At 37.6% G+C, this 22,122-nt stretch overlaps 2 protein-coding genes across 5 annotated transcripts; both read right to left on the reverse strand.

Annotated features, from left to right (window-relative positions):
• Nucleotides 1-1,180: 1,180 nt before the first annotated feature.
• On the reverse strand, nt 1,181-10,929 carry LOC140933720 (uncharacterized). Of its 4 annotated transcripts, none has more exons than XM_073383338.1 (10): nt 10,826-10,929; nt 10,392-10,665; nt 9,293-9,361; nt 7,126-8,305; nt 4,698-4,794; nt 3,957-4,038; nt 3,349-3,419; nt 2,837-2,935; nt 2,083-2,223; nt 1,181-1,364 (listed from the first exon to the last, which is right to left on the reverse strand). In XM_073383338.1, exons 2-10 carry the CDS (start codon nt 10,637-10,639, stop codon nt 1,315-1,317), a joined length of 2,037 nt encoding a protein of 678 aa, XP_073239439.1. In that variant the 5' UTR covers nt 10,640-10,665; nt 10,826-10,929; the 3' UTR covers nt 1,181-1,314. The 4 variants fall into 4 exon arrangements, with proteins under 4 accessions (XP_073239439.1, XP_073239436.1, XP_073239438.1 ...); XM_073383335.1 differs by having other exon boundaries at nt 6,286-8,305; XM_073383337.1 differs by having other exon boundaries at nt 6,286-8,305; nt 10,392-10,477; nt 10,826-10,926.
• Nucleotides 10,930-12,197: 1,268 nt separating this feature from the next.
• LOC140933721 (uncharacterized) lies at nt 12,198-21,014 on the reverse strand. The gene is made up of 4 exons (XM_073383339.1): nt 20,703-21,014; nt 18,599-18,757; nt 18,105-18,360; nt 12,198-15,226 (listed from the first exon to the last, which is right to left on the reverse strand). Exons 1-3 carry the CDS (start codon nt 20,985-20,987, stop codon nt 18,106-18,108), a joined length of 699 nt encoding a protein of 232 aa, XP_073239440.1. The 5' UTR covers nt 20,988-21,014; the 3' UTR covers nt 12,198-15,226; nt 18,105.
• Between the last annotated feature and the right edge of the window lie 1,108 nt (nt 21,015-22,122).

Genomic DNA, 22,122 nt, shown 5'->3' on the forward strand with positions numbered 1-22,122 from the left:
CATTGTCCAATTACAAATCAGGTCGAACTTAAAATCCAAACCTATATCCGGTAATTAATTTGTTGAGTCTGTTGAGGCCCAGAACATGGATCTAGGCACTGCTTTGCGGTCATAACTAGCTGGGGTTGGATTACGTCTGTGAGGCAGGCTACCTTCTTGCTAACACTGTGATTTGTAAAGCCTAGTCTTCATTATAATCATCTGGAAAGTCTCAGTCATCTAAATTGTATCAAAACCTTTTGAAACAATCAAGATGGTCCAGATTCCCTTGTTCATTTTCTCCTTTGCCTAGCTTTTAACAGGCTTCATTTTGAAAATGATTACAAAATGGGAATGTCCTAAAAGTACCAGTGAGTGAGGCCACCCATGCATTACAAAACCACTATGATCATCCTTTGATCATTAGGCATTTAACTGATGACTTTGTAAGTGGTTCAGTCCACATGGGTGGTGTTAGGTGGCATGGGTAACACTAGCAATGTGAAAAGTAAAGTGAATCAATTGTGAAAAGTTAAGGGAATTGATATCTTACAAGGCACACAATTCTCCTATTACGCTTACTCCCACGCACAAAAACTCAAGTGTTTAGAGCCACCTGTATTTTAGAGCTATGATGAAGTTTGGTGCCTTAAGTGAACTGTCTAAAATTAACATAGCTAGTAGTGGAGGCATTTTTTTCCCTCTTTTTTGGCATCCCCCTTGTCAGATTTATCATCCAAGATGGCAGGTGAGCAATCAAAGGATTATTCATCTCTTGCCCAGCCAAATATGCTTGCTCTTCAGGTTACAATAATGTTTTTATTTGTCCTATGAGGAGAGTTTCAAATACAGATGACCCTCTTCACAATGTGCCCTTTGGGGACAGAGGTAGAGTGCCTGTTGAATAGAGGGGACTGTCATAGAAAGGTTCAAACAAAAGGGAATGTGTCTGCTGAGATGAAAAGGAGTAGTGGTTGTGGATAGGTGAAAGTCAGTAGAAGTTTGATTGTACTGCAATTTATTGATTTTCTATAGTAACTGAACTTTCTGTGACTTAAAAGGAACAAATTTGTTTTTTATCAAGACCGCCACAATTTATGCTAAATTCTAAATACACCCCTCATAAATAAAAAGTTGAATACAGTATGTTACATTATAATTATTCCTTTACAGCTTTAGTAACCATTATTTATACAAGGCATGAGAAAATAATATTTAATGTTGACTTAAGCGTTTTTACATCATGATGATAAAATGTGTATAAAAAAACTGTACATTGAATAAAACCTCCTTAAAATAATAAATTAACACCATCCATTGGTGAGAGAAGAGATTTTAATCTCCCCACATCTGGGCTTTCTGTATTTTCTCCTGCTGTTTTTTATCTGCAAAGAAATTAAACCAACACAGAAATAATTTTCTATTGTAAATATTAAGGAAGAAAGATGGCAAGCCTCAGGCAAAGCCAAGACATGTACTTGATGCAATCCAATTAGCAGGCATAACTGGTGGATTGTTATGTGTGGGGTACTTTCTTGGTGGTTAGCTGCGAGGTATTTTTACTTGCAGTGAAGTGATTTGCTCTGCCGCCAAGACACAACACCATTCACCCCCTTATCTCACCTGCTATAGGCTAGGACCCAATAAAATGTTGCTCATTACTACGTTAAAGTAAAATTCTCACTGGTGGGGCACTCAATTTCACACTGTAAACTGAGAAATTAGAACTAAAAAATAAATTTTATTGCTGATGTCACTGCAGTGGGCAGACCTAGTGAATGATTTTAGCAAGACCCTTCAAGATCGAACCTTTGTAAATCAAATATACACAAACGAAGTTCAAACAGAAATGCAATGATTTCCCGAGGTCTACAAAATCTGTGAAGACCAAGATCTTAGTGCTGATTCATCTGCAATGAACAGTGTTCCCTGACTTGCCCACTATATTCTGTTCTTTTGTCTGGTGACCCTAAAGTAGCGATCCTGTTCATTGACACACATCCTGGGCAAACCAGTGATGTCGAAATCAGAGCTAAGAAATCCAGGTCTGAACACTAAATTAAAATAGCCAGTTACTAGTACTGCTTTGTGACATAATCTTACTTTTGGCCTCCTTGAGTTTTTCCCTCTCCTTGACTCTGTCCTCCCGGGTCAGTTTAGACCTTATCCCAAGAGCACCTGTCACCAGCCTGTCAGCTAATAACTTGCTGGTCTGTGGTCTTTCCTTGTATGGTTGGAGGAACTCTGAAACAATAGTAGATTAATAAATAGTTGGCATTTTATGAGCGGTGCAGTTGAATTCCACCGCTGGAAACAATGTAAGGTAATATTATTGTACACATTGTAATGTGGCTAAATACAATTTAGAGTCTCTAAAATTGAAAAGATGCTGGTCTGTGAATTCCTGCTTGAAATGTTGGGTTAGTTGATTTACAGGGACTCTGTAAAATACCGCTTTCCCAGTGAGTGGGTTGTTACTGTGCACAGGGTTTCACAGCTACCCTGACCACTCACCTGCAGTATAGCCTTACCTACACCTTTTGCAAACTTATCTCCGCCGACTTTGTATTGTTGATAAGTTGAAAAGAAAAAAAATTTCCAGTCTGAACACACTCGTCAGAATGTTGGTCTGCCATATACAGGTAGTTTCTTGGTGTTGCTCATGGGTGCCATCACCAGATGACGTCATAGAAAAGATTGAAAAGACACCGAACAATAACCACACCACAAAACTCCACAACACCAAGAAACACCTGGCATACTCCATAGCTTTAGAACAGCTTTAATTGTAATTTCACTCTGTTTTCATTTAAGAATGAGATCCTTATTGTAACTCACACATTAAACATAATCTTACCAAAACAGTTTGTTGCTTTCTTCCTGGATTCTGGTGTCCCTTGACTTACAGGTCTGAGTTTCATTAAAGGACTTGAGCACAACTTAATGGCTTCCTCAGCTGTTTAAACATTTCAAATGGAAAAGAAAAGTGAGCAAGTTTCAGAAAACAGTTCAAAGATTTCAGAGTGTAAAAAAGTGGTCGTAGGACAGGTTGGCCAGGTGCAGCACGTCAGTCTTTCTTTCTTTTTTTTCAGCAGCACAATGTAAATTCCTTGCAAATACCTGCCTTGTACCCACACATCTCTCTCTATGAAAATTGGCGCACTGCAAAATGGTACATGTATGGTCCATTGCGCTTGATCACCAGTCACATAAGTTTTGCGCTCACCTCTATGCAAAATTATTACCAAGTGCCTGAGTAGGAGGCAGGGATAAACAAGTAAGAGCAGGAAAGGCTGGGAAATTCTTGTGCTTTCTTGACTCAAAAACACAATTTTCAAATGCCGTGAGCCCATTTAATAACCAACTCACCTGAAATGTGGCTTGAAAAGATGCCAAGAGCATGAGTATCATCCACCCATTTTATGTCAAATCCTTTGCTCCTAGAAAGAAATTGATATTTTTCATACTTTACCATGTTTACAAATTGAATTCAACTTTTGAGTTCTAATGATATTGCTTTTCACAATTGATGCTAATATATTAATAAATAACAATCCTTAGAAATCCTTGGATGCTTCTGGGCATCTTTGGATGTGGGTTAGATTTCCTTTGAAATATTAGTACTTTGATGAATTTCCTATGACTTTCACAAGTAATCTTATGCTGAGGTGGCAATTTCAGGCCAGTTTGTGATGTCAGTCATTCATTAGAATCCCAAAAACAATGAACATAATTTTCTCTTTGCTTGTCACTTCTTTGATGGAATGGAGCCTGTGGTTTCCCCAGCCCCACTAGTCTGTGAACCAAAGCCCATCATATTGTCATTGTCTAGGCAGTTCAAGCAAGGGAAAAGGGGAACAGACTGTCTCCTTTTCTGCAATGTGTCATTGACCACACTGTAAGAACAATTTTGTCACCAACTGTTAACAATTAACTAGTAATTTAAGTTACTTATGATAAATACAAAGCAAATGTACCTGAACATACTCAAGGCTTGCATTAAGTCTTGTGTCTTTAAGTCAGGGGAAAAGTTATAGATTTCCACAATGTGTCCAAACTCTGAGGAAGATACATCGATGATGTTTATCATAAGAATACTACTTATCACAACGAAAATTCTTAAGATGCATTAATACTCTTTTTAAAGTGAGAGTAAGCACTAAGTCTTTGATATTAAAAAAGATTTTTTCACTAGCTTCCACTTAGAAGAGAATTAAAGGTTTTATGATTTGAAAATGCCTCACTGGACCTTCTAGTCAGTGCATTAAATAAACGATTGACTTACAAATGAGGACCACCATACATCATATTGGTCAGAAAACTGCATTATGTTTACCGGTATCTATTAGAAACATCAGTTGTGGTCTTTCATTGCTTTAAATTTGGGGTAACAAGATGATGGCAGTTTGGCATCATTTTGGTCCTCCTAGTGTCCATGTACTGTTAGAGTGACACCATCTTATAGACTAAGAGAATCAAAAAAGGGAGTAAAGAAAGGCAGGGACCAACTCTAGGTGTCCTTTTTACTGAGTTGTTGGTTTTATAGAGGTTTCCATTGAGAGAGAGTCGTCTGAATTGCTATAATATTAAATTGTCTATCAATTACATTATTTTCTATAATGCATTCACCCTGGCTTTGACTAGTTTCTAACTAGCCACATGAAAGGGATTTACTAAATACTGAGAAAAATTTTAGTGTTGCTGTTCAAAAACCAAACCTTCATCATCCAGTTCAACATCCCTTGGAGTGAAAGAGTAGAAATCATACTGAGTCTTCTGAACCTCAGGATTGTCTATTCCTGTCAGCCTTGACAACTGAAATATAAGACAAGATATCAAAACAAGACTACTGGTAACATTGTTGAGAAGGTGGAATATGATCGTCTGGGTGGGTGTAGTCCTAAATAGGACTGTTGTTGACAGTAAAATGACGTTTTGACAACCTGTCAATCACAGTTAACAGTTAGTGGCACCATACAAAAATTATTGATGGCCTCAAGCAAAACTGACAAGGATGCAATGACTGGAAAACCGACTAATAATTATTTGACTAACAATAAATGACCGTTAAACTGTGACAAAAGACAGATCTAAATGCACCAATGACATTTAGCATCTTTGAAACACGACTATTGTAATAATGTTGCGACTTAACAGACCAATCACATCAATAACAAGACTTTAATACCATCAACTGATGTGATACAACTCACTTTGACTCTCAAGATGACTACTGTACTGGTTGTCCAAACGTCTCAGTCACTGTCGACAACAGTCCTATTCAGGACTTTTAAACTCACCTGGACGATCATATTCCCTCTACTTATGAAATGACTCCTGGGTTCAAACGTTTCACTTAAATTGTTGAGAGGACTGAGGATAAAGAGTGTGATTTTATGTTGAGTGTAGTGTCCTATTTTAAAGCCTTTCTCTTTCCTGTACTTATGTATCTTGTAGAAAGTAGCAGAGAGACAAAATTTTCTTTCATGTGATGATAATGTCTATAACATTATCATATGACATCTTTGGTTGATTAAGTATCTGACTGATTAAGTATCTGTCAGTGGAGGAGTTGAGACCTTTTTTTTATTTTTAATGGAAACTTCTTTAAATCAGGCCCAAAGGTCCCCATCAACAATCTCAAGATTCATTTCCATGATTCATTTCCTATGAAAATCAATTACAACATTTTAGAAGAACTGAGGTTTATACTGCACCATTAGGTAGCCTGTGTACAGCCGCCCCCTCCCCTCAGCATTGTCTAGTGGACATGCTAGAAAGAAAAGAAGGAAACCCTCCATTGTTCAAGCAAACTCTTAAATATAAAGATCACATTTCATGCTATGGCGAGCTTGTGAGTTGTGTCTGGCCTGTCAACACGACTGGAAATACGTCCTGGTTGCAGGCTACCAGTGGGAAGGCTTGCATACATCTTTTTGTTCAAAAAGGGCTTGTGAACATTTTTCTTGCTCGGTATAGAGTGAAGTTATTTTAAAAACGTCGCAAACTCTCTCGATTAGTCAATGGAAATTATCACCATTTTGAAAACTGGAATGACATGAGGCATGAGCCAAAATTATTCCTGTACACGATAAGCAACGGTGAATCACAGATGTCCCTGAAGGGAGGGGGTGGCTGTACACAGGCTACCAGTGGCAAAACTGCCCAGCAGTTTTAGGAATGTGACAAAATCCAAGCTTCTTATCAAAAATTATCCTGAAATTATAAAGTAGAAATTAAGGAACTTCAAGATAAAAACAAAGACCTTTCTCTCTTAAATTTAAATTTAAGTATTAATTAACAGACCTCTTCCAGATGTTCTGGATTGAGACAATCCCCACTCTCATCATAAAATGATTCCCAGTTATCGCTGTCATCACCACCATCGTCATTTGAATTACTTTGAGATTTCTTACCAGCTTTGGTGCTTGTGCTTAATTCTTCCCTCACTTCTCTGTCACATGTGGTCAAATCTCTCTCATCCTGCTTATCAGACAAAACTTTTGCCTTCAACTTCTTTCCCTTATTAACACTCTCTTCTGCATTTTTGTCACTTTTCTCAGTTTTTTCACCTTTCTTCTCTTTCTTTTTCTTTTTCTCACCCTTTTCCTTGTTTTTTGTTTTCTCATCTGTTTTTTCTTTACTTTTATCTTTCTTTGATTTCTTTTTCTTGGATGTCTCAGTTTTTTGTTCATTGTTAGTTTTGCTCACATTCACAGGAATTGGGTCTGAAAAGTCTTCTATTTTGCCTGAACTCACTTCAATGTTTTCTCTCTTTCCTTCCGAGTTACCTTCTAAACCATCACTCGTCTTGTCCAAATTTCTCCCACCAAAATCACAGCTTACTGTCTCTACTTCTCTATTTATCTCAACCAAGCAAGTTGGGTTAGTATTTTCTGAAGAAGTATCTCTGTCATTTGCAGAATTAACTGTATCTTTGCCTTCAGAGTTATAATCTACTTGAGATGTCCCAACCTCTGCTTTGTCTGTAACTTCCTCTGTACATGTTCTTAATGAGTAACTTCCAGTTAAATCTGATAATGCTAAGGCAGTCTTATCAAATTTCCTGTTAGCATTTTCTGACACATCCTGCAGATGCCTATTAACAGTTATATGTTGATCTCTTGGATAATAATCTTTACTTACTGTTCTACCACCAGATGTTTCTTGCAGACTGTCTGTTAGAGCAGCAGCTGGCATTTGTTCACACAGTGTTAGTACATTGGTACCAAAATTAGACTCTGTGTATTCTTGAGTCGCAGAACTTAATAATGCAGATTGCTGCACACTTTTAGGACCAATGATTTTGTTTTGGATTTTTTCCATGCTGCAATCAACAGCATAACTGCCATATGTCATTGGTACATCACTGTAGGAGACTGATTTCATGTCAGGGCGAATTTCATCATTCCCAACCTTTGCCATACCATGATCATGATTTGCATCAACAACAGCAGCAACCTCAGATAAATGATCAGATATCACTTCTCCATCCTCTGTCACCTTGGATTTAATTCCATTACGATGGTTTGTTGTTTCCTTCACAAGCAAGCCTTTGTTTGCTTTAAGCAAGGGGTCATCCTGTTTTTGGTTCAATACACTTACGAGATTTTCATTGGAGGCTCTTTCAAATTGGTTATGTAGTGTCATACGATCAGTACCATTGCAAGTTTTGTTATTTAACATCTTAAAGTCCTCACTAGCATCTGCTGACGAATTTTCAGCAGCCCCGTTATCTCTATCAGCACATGTTGAAGAAATCTGTAAGCTTCCAGTGCCATCGATGACCCCTTTGTAATTGATGTCATCAAATTTGTCACCATTAGTTTCTGTGTTTAAAAACTGACTGTCAAAAGAACCACTTCCATTATTTGCTGTGATGTAAGTTAAACGAGGAGCACTCTCACAAGTGGCCATTGTAGAATCCCTTGCAATTGTAGTTACCTCCTCATTTTTCAACTCCTTTCCATCAATTTGATTTACATCATCTCTTCCCAAACTTCCACTTGATATTCCTCGAATTGAGGTGCAGTTAATATTTCTCTGTTGATCTTGTATATTACCAGATCCCTGTGTACCATCAACCACATTAATTTTAGATTCATCTACTTGACTGTCACACTCCTGTCCAAAACATTTATCACTGAATTCTTCTACAGTGGATCTGGATAATGCGTCTGCACCAGCAGCATTGTCTGTAGAAATAATCTCATTTTCCTCTCTTTCAACTGCTCCTTCCTTACTTAATTTTTGCTCTTGCTGTTCCCATCTTGCCTGTCTTAATGCTCCTGGAACATACAGCTGCTGGTCAGGTCGTCTTGTTTTCCTATTTATAGCAAAGAACATTCAAAAAGGAAGTAGTCAATGTATTCCCCAGGGGCTGCCATCTACAAGAAATGGCTGCAAATGGGATCTTAGCTCATAGCAGGATTTCATGGCAAAAATAATAATAATTTACAGATTTGAATGTCACAAAAGACGTAAGTTAAGTAGCTGACAGTGATCTAGCCTAAACCAGGTTCCTTGGTGGAAAAACAGTGAATAATGGGGTGCAAGGGACATGGAGAAAGGTGATTAGTAAGAATTAGTCGCATACAACACTTATGACTTCTGCAGTATCTTAAACTACCGGTATGTTTACTTGAAGCAGGACTCAAACAAATCCCATCCAGGAGTTTGGGACAAGTAGATTTTCTTGTCAGGCAAGTAACTTCTTTGAAGCTTACTTGTTATGAGCAAGGGTCTAGGTAGGTCATTCACTAACTAGCCTCCTATGCAGACGTTCATCATGCAATGACGAATGCCTAAGCACATCTACGTGGGAAGCTATTCACTAACAAAATCATTAACTAAGATGAGCAAGAAGTGGCCCTAGGTAAGCAAATTGTGAGAGTGCTTTGCTTGCCCAAAGGACAAGCTGGAATTTGGTAGATTCCTCTACAGTATATATAGTTGTCTCACTTGCTTAGTGAATTTTTTTGTTTTTAAACTTAAATGCAGTGACAAGTGCTAATGGGCAAACACGGTGGCTACACACCTGTGTTGCAAATGAATCCATCCAGTTTTAATGTAATGTGATACATGTTTTGCAGATTTCACATATCAGATAACAGCTTTGGCCCATATGAATTTATTCAGAATTTTAAAAAACTGTCTTCCAGTACTAGTAATTTGAATTCTCCCATAAAACTTCACTTTAAAAGGCGACCAAGAAACTGTAAAATGCTACCTAAACAACAAGTAGTTTATTTACTCATAGGGACTCTATTGATAGGTATTAACCTAGTCAGGTAATGGCACGGAATGTAATTACCTCCCTCTTCCTCTTCCAAAAAATGTCCTTTGTGGAGTTGAAGGAGATTGTGCCATCTCAATTACTGATCTGGAACAGATATTTTGAAATAGAAATTTATATGAAAATTAATCAGTAGTGAGATTAGTAGCAGAGCTCCACTGTAAGTTGAATTCTGGCTTTTACTAAAGTACTATTCTTATCGAAGTCAGAGTTTCCATTTTCAGTATCCTTAAGTAGTGTCATGAGCTTTCTTGCCCATCCAGGTTAAGGGCTTCATAATGCTTTCCTTCAAAAGAAGCTTGTGTGATAAGCCAAAAGAATGTTTGTGTGAGAGGTTTGGACCCCTTCTTTATGCTACATGTTGTTGACAATCTCTTTCCCTCATTTTTACCTTACTAGAGTGGTTTTTCAAAAACTGGCCACAGTAATTTATCCCCACTGCATATGTTTGTTGCATTTTAATAGTGACAGCAAACCATCCATTATTTTCAAAATCTATCCCACCTTTTTCTCCACTTCAATCTGCTAAGTACATCTGGGCCCAGTTGTTCGAAAACCAATTAGTGTTTAACCCAGGTTTCTTTTTATCGTGTTTGAAAGCATTTTCTCCCATAATTTTCTGTGCTATTTTTAGAGCTTCCAATCATCAACTTGTAGACAAAATGAATTAAAACTGAAATGCCTTTTAGCTTTCAAGTCTGAATTCAAATCTCGCACTAACCCTGGGTTATCTTAACCCAGCTTTGAATAACTCGGCCCTGAACCCTAACCCTAACCCTTAGCCCGAACCCTTTTCGTTAATCCTAACCCTCAACTTTAACCCCAAACCTAACCCTTAACCCTAACCCTCAGCCCTAACCCTTGACCTAATCCCCTGAATGACATTAACTGACTGACAGTGTCTGGCTAATTGGAGTGAAATCTTGAACTCTCAGAATGTTATATCCTTATCTTGGCAAAACCCAATATCTCTATCTTTGTTATCAATCAAAAAAGAGTCAAGAATTTGCCCCATAACAAATGGAAAAAAATGTTGTGGTGCAAAATTACCCAGGTTAAAAAATTGTACCTAGTGAAAATTAAATTTACCTAAAAAAAAATTACCTACAACATATACCTGACACAGGCAAAATAAACCACAGTCCTTCTTTGTTGTCCTTCACCTATGGACACTGAATGAAGCCTGGAATCTTCTCCAACAAGCTGATGAATGAGAAAGCGATAATGTGCTTTTAGAGGAGGAAAGACAAGAACACTGTTGGGTTTACAGCTGTTTTGGTGGAACTTCGCTAACTCGTCTTCTGCTTGTTCCAGGAAGTCACACTCCTTAACTTTTCTGTATCTCCCATTAAAATGTAGTACCATTTGACAGTAAATTCAGTTCCTTGGTTCTAAAAAAGAGAACTCAGTTAGCCGCTTGGTTCTTACATCGAGGATGTTTTCCTTGAAAAGTAAAAGAATTGTCAAGGGAAACATGCATGCTCGACGTTATTACCAAAGACGGACTATTCGCTAACGATAGCGTATTGTATTGCATTAAAGTTTACTTACCTCATGGAAATGGTCAACATGTAAATCAGTCGTTCAAAAAGGCTCTACTCGCACGAAAACTGACGACACCAACCGCCATAATAGAAGTCGCCATATTATTGCTCTTAATCGGTATTTACTTCAGGTATGATATCATGTAGTGTACCCCGTTCGACATGGCTTCTCCCGACGGGGGTGGTGGTGGTGGAGGGTTGGCTTGGGTCAATTTCTCACAATCCCTACCCCATCACAGTCTTTTCCGTGGTCAATTATCGGCCCCATCTCAGTCACTTTTGGTTAAGTGTAATTTTCGTCATCCCAATGTAGTCACTTTCTGTTTATGCATCTACTTGTAAAGCCGTTTAACCTGGTCATTCTGAAATGAATTGGCAAACGTGTTGAACGTATAAAGTCTTAAAATGTAGAAGTAAAAATTCTTCCAATTTTAAACCCCTAATTTTCGGAACATTCTTACTTCCAAAAATCCCGAAAATGAGCGACCCCATTGTACATGTAGTGACTCTAATGAAAATGTAGCCTGGGAGCAGTCTCCACAGTGGAGGAAAAGGGCAAAAACGGGGTGAACACGAAACCGCAAACAAACATCGGCGAGCGAAGCCCGGGAGTAGGGGGGTACTCAACTAATGTTTATACGGGGAGGCTCCGCCCCGAGGTCCATCCCCTTACCCTTTTATATACCATTTTTCTCGAAAAAGGTACCCCTAGATGTGTATATCATTGACGAGGATGATTTTATAAACATGCACACCAATGCACCTGCTGTTTTAGTGTTTGATTACAACTACTGTTTTAACAAACGAAAACTAACTTTACGTTACAAAGTTGCACTTCGTTGGAAGAAAATCTTAAGTGCTCCGGTGGTCCCCTAGATTTAGGTCTCTCCTTCCAATAAGCACCCCTCCTTTTAGCCTAAATTTGAAATAAACGCTCGGGCGCTTATTCAAGGAAATACGCTATTTTTAAAATATCATTAGACTCAAGGTGGGGGGAGGGGAGGAGGAGGGATTCTAATTCGAATGGGGGCTCTTATTGGAAGGAGGGCGCATTTACGTGCATTTACGGTAAGTTTAACCTTTTCGCGTTGTTGGTTATCATTAATCTTTAGGGTTAGGCCAGAGGCCGGAAAGAAGAAAATGGACTTCCAAAACGTTTTTTTTTTTTTTGCAAGACAGGTGTAGCAAAGATCAGTAACTGTAGAAATGGTTGGGTGTGTATACTACGGAAAAGCCAAACACCCCTGTCAAATAATCCAAGGAGGTTCATTCGTGCCCGAATAATGGACTAGCTGGGAGGAGAGAGTGAGTAGAAGAATGTCTACAAGATGAAAGAAAGTTCAAAGTTCAAGAAGGATTACTGTAAATAATTCAGTCTCCATGTATTTCATCAGTTTAATATGATACAACACACATACAATATGTCTGCAACTTATTTGAACATCAGCCTGTCATAATTTCTAAAGTTTAGTATATCAACTACTTGAAGGCCAGAGCTTTATTAAACTGTGAATCACTAAAAAGACCAATGTAAGGCAGTCCTCGGTGCAGCACAACAAACTTGTGGGCCATGATGGTTTGTCTCTATACAACAATAAGAACTTTATTCAAGAGCTGAACTCTTCTAGCCTGAGGCATAAGTGCTTCACTAATTGGGACACACCTTATGAGACAATATGTTGTTGACTGCAAACACGAGACCAGAGAAATGAGCGGTCAGGAGAGTGGGGAGAATAGGAGAATCCCGAAATCTCACCCAAACCCCCTCCCCCACCCCTATATCCCACGAGAGAGCCTGTTCAAATGCTAAATGGATTATGGTGCATGCATTCTTGAGTGCAAGTTTACAAGATAATCTGTGGAACAGTGAATAGAAAACAATCAAGGCATTTAAACATGTACCAATATAGCCTGCAAGCAAGCTCTCTGTTATTCAGGCCTTAACAGTGGATGGTTTTCAACCGACCAAAAATACATTCATTTTACAAGATATAAAAATGCATACCTGTCCATAAGTTGCAAACATGTTGAAATAAAAATCTGTTTTCAGAATATTGACAAAATTGAAGGAGCTGCTTTTATAGAAAACAGCAATTTAAGAAAGTTATTCCTTTAAGCATTTCACCACCCAACTTGCCAAAACTCAAAAAAGCATACTGCCAAATTAATGGGGATAACATATTAAATTTCCCAAGATCCTTTTTTCCCTTTGTTGCCCCAAAACAGACACATGTTCTCAGCATGATATGAAAATAAAGATGAATAATTTAAGTCTGTGGCGAACTACTTAAAGGTCCATGTTTTAAAGATTTCAATTAAAGTTATGTACATTTTAATTCCATCTTAATACTTAATTCTCATTGAAGTACTCTATGGTGATACAAGAACCCTGAATGTCATATTATTATATACCTTAAACTAATCTAAAAAGTGAATGCTCAAGCCTGTACAAATGCAAAAAATAACAATAAATGATATGGTCATAGTAAGTTAACTTTGATGGGAACCACTCTGTATGCTGCAGTGGAAGATACGGGGGCTGTAGCTAGGCTATGAAAACATATCGGGTAAGGATTACAAGCATCAAATGCATGAATGATTTATGGGGTAAGGAAAGTATCTTGTCTTGCCCACTGCTAGCTACAGCCCTGGATAAGCAGCATACCACTAACTAGTCATAACCAAACCTCCATATGTATTAAATTCAGGTTAAAAGTTTTGAACCTTGCTTGATCCTCTAGTATTTTTCTTTGTCTCCTAGCCCTAATTAATTATGAGTTACGGCTAGGAGACAGAAAATTGAGAATCAACTTAAAGTAAAAAAATTTCACCTAAATTTGATTTTGACCTGTAACATAATTATACCTCAATAATACAGACACCTCTCTAAATGGACAGTTGACCTGCAGTAAAAACCAGCGAGTAAGAACCTAAATTTCCCCAATTTAGCCTAAACAGGTTCTTATATAATTAGGCTATTTAGATTCTTAAATGGGTTCTTATTTTCTCAAGAAAAAAATACATCATAGCTAAAAGTATTTAGCCGTATTCAGCTTTGAAATAAAGTGTTCACAGGCCAAACACAACTCTTAAGCTTGTGATAGTGTGAAACATGACCTTAGAGTTTTCTTGAATGACAGAGGTTTCCCTCCTTTCTTTCTAGCACATAAATTATGCAGTGCATGGACTGTTCTTATTCGCCCACATGTACACCAAGTCAGATTGTTTTATAAATTTTTGCAAATAAGAACTTAATTCAGAATTTTCGGCTAAACAGGTTCTTGTAAAAAGGGGGCCTAACTGGCGAATTTTAGCCTAACAGGTTGTTAAAAACCAGGTTCTTACTTACAGGTTTTAACTGTAGTCCTAAAGACACCAAACTTCATACATTGCACACTCCCTGCCAATATAATGATGACCCTTCAGTAATGCAGTTATGCAGACACCTCTTTAATACAGACACTAGAGCTCCCTCTGCAATATAAAGGAGCTGCGACTATGAACCTATCAGGCAAAACTACTTTGCTACTAGTAATACTGGCTTCCATATTTTATAGTTAATAGTGGACAAGAGGTTCAAGGGCCATACACAAGGCACTCATTTAACAACCTTTGCATGCATCCTACTTTTCAGGGTTTTCACTAAGAATTCTAGTAGCAGGAGAAAGGTGTAACTTTACAGGAGAATATTGTGAAATAGGCTATCGCACGTTAGCCGGAGAATTCTGTGTAGTAAACGGAGAATTCTCTGATCTCCGATGCTTAATGAACACCCTCATTTTTCTTTTACTTTCACTGATTAATCAAAAATAATTGTTATTTTACAAAGGACGTTAACACAATTCTTGATGTTCAAAATAAATTCTTCTCATTTGTACCATAAGAATTATTCAGAAAGCAGTGCAGAAAAAATGCTGTCTTATTGATAGTAATTAAACTTTTAAGGTTAAAAATGTGAGTTCCATTCATGTACAATAAACTGCAGTTTTGGCCAATGATTTGTTACGTTATTAGAATAAAGATAACAGAGTACCGATGTTCTTTACAAATGTATAAGAATTAATCTAGAGCAAGACTTAACTAATTTGTGGGATGTCTGAAAGAGGTTGTATTCATAAAGTGACAGTATTCATTCATCTCCATGCATTGCCCAAAATAAATAGTGTTTTTCTGAAAACACACTCTTCTTTCCACTTTAAGCTTAGATGAGAAAAATGCTTTCATATCAGTTCAGCCTTGAACATGACTTTTCTTTTATTCCCATACACACTCCTCAAAGGTGTGAGTATGATAATTTATTAGAAGATTTAAATAAACTGAAAGTAAAGTCAGTTTTGACTGAACACTATACAACTCTGAAGTTCTTTATAACTATAGTCTGTTCCCTTGAACACCCTGGTGCATGAACCTAAAACATAATAGGAAAAAATATATGCATAAGCTTTAAAAAGAGCTTTTATTGTGGTATATTTTAATTTCAATGAAAGATAATACAGATTGTTGGAATCTGTCTTCAGATTAACTGTCAGGTTACAAAACATATTTAATTTAGGACTCACTGATTTTTTTTGTTGTTTCTGAACTGGGACTAATGATTTCTCACAAGATGATTCCCAGGACTAACCATAACTATTTGTAACCAAATTACTGGTATACACAAACTAGCAAGGCTATGTATAATTTTTGACTAAAATCATAAGGCTTTAGTATGTTTTGAGGGATAGTTTCATGGTTCATGCTTCACACACACAAACCTAAGTTCACAGCACAAGAAACTCATTACTTTGACAACATCAAGTATAAGTACAGTGATTTTGTTACAAATAGTTATGGTGAGACCTGGGACTCATCTTGTGAAAAATCATGAGTCCCAGTTAAAAAAAAGAGTCCGAAATTGAAAATGCTTTGGCCTTTATGTAACCAGACAGTTAATCTGAAGAGAGACACCAAAACTCTGTATTCCATATACTGAAGTTAAAATATAGTCCTTTTATTTTAAAGCACAACAAAGGCTACAAGAAATATTAGTTATTGTTAGACAACAGCAAAAAAACTGCCACAGGAATTAAACAAAGGGGCCGATATTACTACAAATATACATGTTCAGATTGATTGATCGATCTTTGCATCTTACGGGATGCATGCCATGATTTATTATTTACTTCTTTGGGGTTTTTTATTCATCAAGGACGCCGGACGCAGAGGTAACAAAATCACTGTAAGAACCATAGATACTCCATAAATACACTAAAAACGGGACCACTTTTGCACTGTTTAAAGGGTTCATACAAAAAATGCAACCATTTTTCAAGGACTTTTCAAGGACCACATTAGATTTTCAAGGACCGCCTACAAGGAATATAATTTCACAGATTGTACAAAAATGCACATATTTCCCAAGACTTTAAGGATTGAAATGTTTGCTTCACACACTTTTCTACATTTTTCAGTTCACTTGTCTCAAATTGACAGTTTAAATTATTGCATAAAACATTAAGCACTTTATGTAAATAACCTTTAAGTTCTCTGAGCTATGATTTATATTCTGTCTTAGACAACCAAAAAGCATCAAAATCACTTTCCAGGCCACTACATTCAAAGTTGAAGAAAATTCAAGGACTTTTCAAGGAAAAATGGAATTCAAGGACTTTTCAAGACTGTGTGAACCCTGGTTTATATCACTTCACAAGTTGAGCCTTGGCTCTCAGCCACTATGATTAAGTATTTGTCAGTACAAAGTGACACTTTACCTCAAATCTGCATTTGGTGACTCTTGAGACCACAGAAAGAGAGAATAATCTTAGGGCATTGGCGGGAATACTTGAATTTTACTCAAGTTTTTTTTACAAGGTTTTAATATATTTAAACAGAAGACTAATTCCTGGTACATCTGCACATTTTAATCGATATTTTGAATTGTCATCAAGTCCAGATGCGACTGCCTCAAAGCCAAAAATACAGAATACTATTGTAATGGTGATGCACCAAGGGGGCATAATGCTCCATTTTTCTTTCTTGACAACACTGAATTTAAAAGTTTGCAAAACCTCTCTGGGAACCAAATTTTGATTAATTTTAAGCAGTTAAGCCATTCGCCCCTCGAAATTTTGCCAAAAAATGCGTTTTGAAGCTAGTCAAGACTTAGTGGTTTTCTGGTCACTGTCGTGCTACAAAGAGCTAAAAGTTACCATAAACCCAGTTACAGGAAGTACACTTTGCAGCCTTCTGATCCAGATTCAAAATATTAGCCTGCGAAGTTTGGGCATACGCAGATCGCAAAATTTTGGGTTTAAAAGTGACACTGCAGTCTTGACTTTTCGCTTTCTCTCCTCCCCTCTTTTTTTTTTCTCGTTTTTCTTGCCTCATTTTTTTTCTTTTGCTGGGCATTTGGTAGGCTTCAATTTGGTGGGAAAAGTTTTTAGGAAAGCTTTTAGAATCTTAGAATTAGATGAAAGGAAAGGTAGGTGGTTAGTGGAACAAGATTTTCATGGAAATTTTTAGGTCAATGTTACATGGTTCTTTGCCTTATTCTCCAGTGTCCTTGACTGAATTGTGCTCATTCTGGTATGGTTAGAAAGATCTCCTCTCTCTGCTTAGCAGACAAAGTTTTCCTTGACCACTAAAACTGATGACATCACAATCAGTAGAAGGGATGTGGTTCCACATGAGCAGTTAAGGGCGGCTCAGGGGCGAATGGATTAATTGGTCCAAAAATAGCTTTGATGAAATTCACACAACCAAGGGCTAGACTGGGCATTTCTCTCTCTGCCCCATTTTTCTCTGTTGACTACACTTATAGCGAGATTCGTTGTATCGCGCTGTGGGTTTGCAAACTTCAAAAGAATTTTGGGTTTTTCTGTTCCATCAATCATCTCAGCGGACCTCTTAAGAAACACATGTTTACTTGAATGAGTTTAAAAGGTCATGGTTTGTTATTCCTTATTGGTGGATTTCGATCCGTTTTATTTGTTTCGTGGTTCACAGTCCTGTTTCGGGCAATGATCAACTAGTCAAAGATGCTTCACAGATTTTTCTGATCTTTCTTATTCTTGTCACTTGCAAGAATGAAGCAACGTCTGCCTCCTTCCATCGACAAAAAATCCACTTACCATAGCCATTTGCTTCGCTATTCTTGAGCAGTCCAGAGTCATTCTCGGCCACGCTGGGCAAGAACATCGTCTTGCATTAACCCTACCTTCACTAAAATGATTGATGGAACAGAAAAACCCAGAAGTTTGCAATACGTGCAGCGCGATACAACAAGTTTCGCTGTAACGTTTTATTACCTTATTCTGTTTGCTCAGCACCCTGACTTGCTATTTGCACCCTTTCAGCTTCAGTATCCTGTACAATGTTACTGTAGGCATGCTCTTGAGGATCATGTTCCTGTGTTGCGATCAAGCCTTCTTGAAATACCTGGTTATTAGCTGCACTTCCACCACCCTCCTGTACATCAGTTTCACCAGGTTTTGTAACGAATCTTCCTCCATTGCTGCGTCTTCTTCGGCAAGCATGCTGATGTCTAGACTCATGGAGATATTTCTGCAGAAGTAAGGAGATAAGATCATTGGCTTGTTGTAAATAAAGTGCCTCTCTCAGGTCAAAATACCAATAAATAACCACCCCACTGAAATTGGTTTATTAAATAAATAACAAGTCCTTTTAAAAACATATATAACTTACGTCTCTTTCATAAAAGTTTAGAAACGCAGCAACCAGTAGCCTTTTTGACAAGTAAGAATTCCTTTGCTTTAAAAACAAATAGCCCACAAAAACTTACCTTTCGGGCCTTGGGTATTTTCCCCTCTGCTTCAAGCTTTGCTCTGGCTTGCCGCCTTTTTATTATTCTGTGGTACTGTTTTGCATTGACATAAAGGGGCTCATCCAAGGTTTCCATAGCAACTGGTAGTCTCTGAGTTGCTATGGGCTGTCCATTCATCTGTTGGTCAATAAATGCAACACATGCTGACGCAGTCACAAATACAGAAAATTCATTACTCATTATTAATTATTGTTCACTGCGCTGAAAAAAAGTAGTAAACAGGCAAGTAATCGCTCATAACAGTACATATAAAATAAATTTCTCTCTGTATAAATTTTGTTTATCATTTGTCTCACAATTGTCACTTAGATATTCATCACCACGTTTCAACGGTGTACTGTAGGTCTTCAACAGGCCATAGTGTCAATAGTGTCGATTCTTTCTGTTCAAGTAGACTAAGGTAAAGTGACAAGTTTATTTACCTTTTACGACCTTCTTTTGTTTTTGCTTTTTTTTCTGTGCATCTAGAAATGGATTCTGTTAACTCTGATGACTACCACATAAATTGACCACTTCACAGGTTGAGAGAACTGTCTACAAACTCACAAATTACCCCACTGCCTTTACAAAGGCAAATTCATGACTTCTAGGATTTAATGTGATTTTTGCTACAAACAAAGACATTTTGGACAGTGAGAACGTTTATAATAAAGACAAAGAGCATAAGCCAAGTCTATGCAATTGCTGAGTCATAAATAGATCCATCTTTTGCATGCAAATGAGGTGTTTTATATTATAAACAATAAATGTAGAGAAAAGAGGGAACTAAAGTATAAGATTTTTCTTTAATAATAGCTGAGGTTTTTTCGAGGGAGAAATCCCATCTTGAAGTACAGCCCATTAACATCCACACAGCGAAGGTTATTTTCCGATGGACACTAGTATTTTTGTTGATTAATTCCCCCACCAATGAGCCTGGTTCCCAGCTAAGGTGTAGTTACAGTGTTGATTTCCTTTCTTTTTTTTTTTGTTCCACCTGTTAGGGAACATTCAAGACTATTAGTTGTCTAGTATAATGTTTTGAAGTACAGCAGCTGACCCACATTAGCATTTCATTACTTTCCCATGTGATTTTCAAGGGCATGTTTCATTGGATCTCTCTTTCCCAATAATAATGCGAGAGATAATTTTGATGGATATGAATATTCATTAAAAAAAAGCCCCCCGGCCAAAAAAAAATTTACACATAGAAATTCTGTGTTGATTTCATTCCTAAAACAGCAAACAAGTCAGCTCAAAATGAATTTTTGAAATTGAGGCAATACAGAGTGAGTGACCTGAGCCGACAATATTGGGAAAAATAATACTTTCGGGAGATCACTGCCAATGTAATTAGCTTTATAAATAAACTTCTTGTAGATTTCAACTTCAATTTATTTCCTTATAGCAAGACGGTCCAAACCTTTCGGAATTAACTTCGAAAGTTCGGTCAGAAAAAAAAAACGGAGACTGAATAAATTTCACACGCAAAGGGTAACTTTCAAAGCGACTGACGCCAAAAAAAAACATCAAAACATCTGTTCGTCTTTATTAAAATGCAAGGCGACACTATGATACAAGGAAACTGAACGTCAGACTTTCTTGTAAAAAGCATAAGTTTAGGTGAATGCTCGACTTTCAATACAACAATATTAACCTTAGATGTGATTGGCAATTGAAAATCCTGCCTGTTTGCTTGCTTGTTGGGTACGTGTTCACTCATTTCAATACAAACAAAAGTACTGCGAACGCTTAGACCAATAGCGACGCAGTTCGAGCGACATTTCTCGATTGGACGGTTTTAAATTCACGGCTAGCCCGGCAGGTTGAATTTCCTGAGACTTAAGTAAACGTTGAAAGATCACGAGAGACCATGACTGCGATGGTTTATTCTTGTTTCGGGGAGATTTTCAACCCACTTGACGTTTGAATTCAAGGCACAACAATAGTGAAAGGGAACCGCGTCCTTTAGAAAGATCGAACGCACGAGATCTTATTTTATGGCCAACTCCAATTCTGTACTCGAATGCTATTGGAGTACATTGTTTAAGATGTGTCTAACAAACTATTTAATAACGCTTACCATAGTTATCTGTCCATTTCCATTAGAAACAGCGGTGGTTGTTATTGTTCCAGCTGCAGGGTTAAATTCGACGGGGTTCGCCATGAAGGTCCTCTGATCGGGACTTCCGAACATTTGTAAAGCATGCTGTTGAGAAGGATCGACTATGTAAAGACCTTTTCCTTGATCAGGTTGTATAAGATTTACTGTCGTATGCGATGCAGGAACTGTGTGAGTAACAGTGGCAGTATTTTGCGCAGCATAAGTTGTTAACTGCGGTGAAGTTGGAGGAGCCTCCATCGCCATTTTCACAGTTTGTTCGATCAAGTCATGAATAATTGATTGACAAGCACTGAGTTGTGAGAGAGGACTGGTACCAAATAAAAACGTTCAAAAGTCCTTGAGCAAGAGCCATAATGGGGCTCTTGCCTTAAGTTATCTATGTGAGATGTTTGTCTGTGGTTTTTGTGTGAAATTTTTTCATGTGTTTTGCTTTTTCAAAATTGATCTTCATAAATACGTTAAGACATGCCACAGGCATCCCAGCCTTAGATTTCCTCAGAAGGATTCGAAGAAAGGGCACTCATAAATTAATTAAATCCGTCTTACACAGACTGTAAATGCTCATTTTCCAGTGGTGTAGTCAAGCGCATAGTATAATAGGCTCGGAATTTCACCTCATTACTGGACCTGTAAGATTAATTTCCATTTCATACTCATAATAAACGTTTGTAGAATGAATTATGTTTGGTATGGCGTCGAAAATTTACACAGTCGAGGTTAAATCATGGCGAAGCCGAAGGTAGGGGCGACCCTCCTGGGTTCCTTAGTCAGCAAGTTAGAAAAAACTGAAGCCTTCATATTATCAAAATCTGTCTTCCAAAAATTGTTTTACTAGGGTGCTCACAATTTTTGAGAGAGCAGACACAATCAATAAACGTTCCTTAAGTTGATTTGTTCTTCAAGTTTGCTGACCAGTTTCAAACACTGGTACTTGAAACTAACCTTACAAGATAAATCGCTTTCGGTCTCAGAAAGGTTTTCTTGAAGGCTTGAAAATGACGAAAATCGCTGATCAGGGGAAAATCATTATTTATAAGATTTAACCTTGCTCAATTTGTGATAGAAAGGTGAACTTTTCGTCAGGTTTGCTGGGGTAGAAACTAGCAAACAGGAGAAAAAAATAGTTGCGCGTGCAGAGTTACAAGCTTTTTGTTTTTCAGATTCTCGTTGACGTTTTACGATGCGACTACTCGAACCGGGACACTTGGAAGAAGATTGTCCAATCACAACGATTTCTGAAAACAAAAGAACCTCAAGTTTTTTTGCAAACGGACCAACAACATTCATAAACTTGAAGGCTGTTCCATGAGAGGTCAGGTAAGTAAAATTTTCAACGGTTTCATAGTTGAATCTTGAATTGTATTGGTACGTTTGCAAA

This window comes from Porites lutea, chromosome 4, assembly GCF_958299795.1.
Source record: "Porites lutea chromosome 4, jaPorLute2.1, whole genome shotgun sequence".
NCBI classification, from domain to species: Eukaryota; Metazoa; Cnidaria; class Anthozoa; order Scleractinia; family Poritidae; genus Porites; species Porites lutea.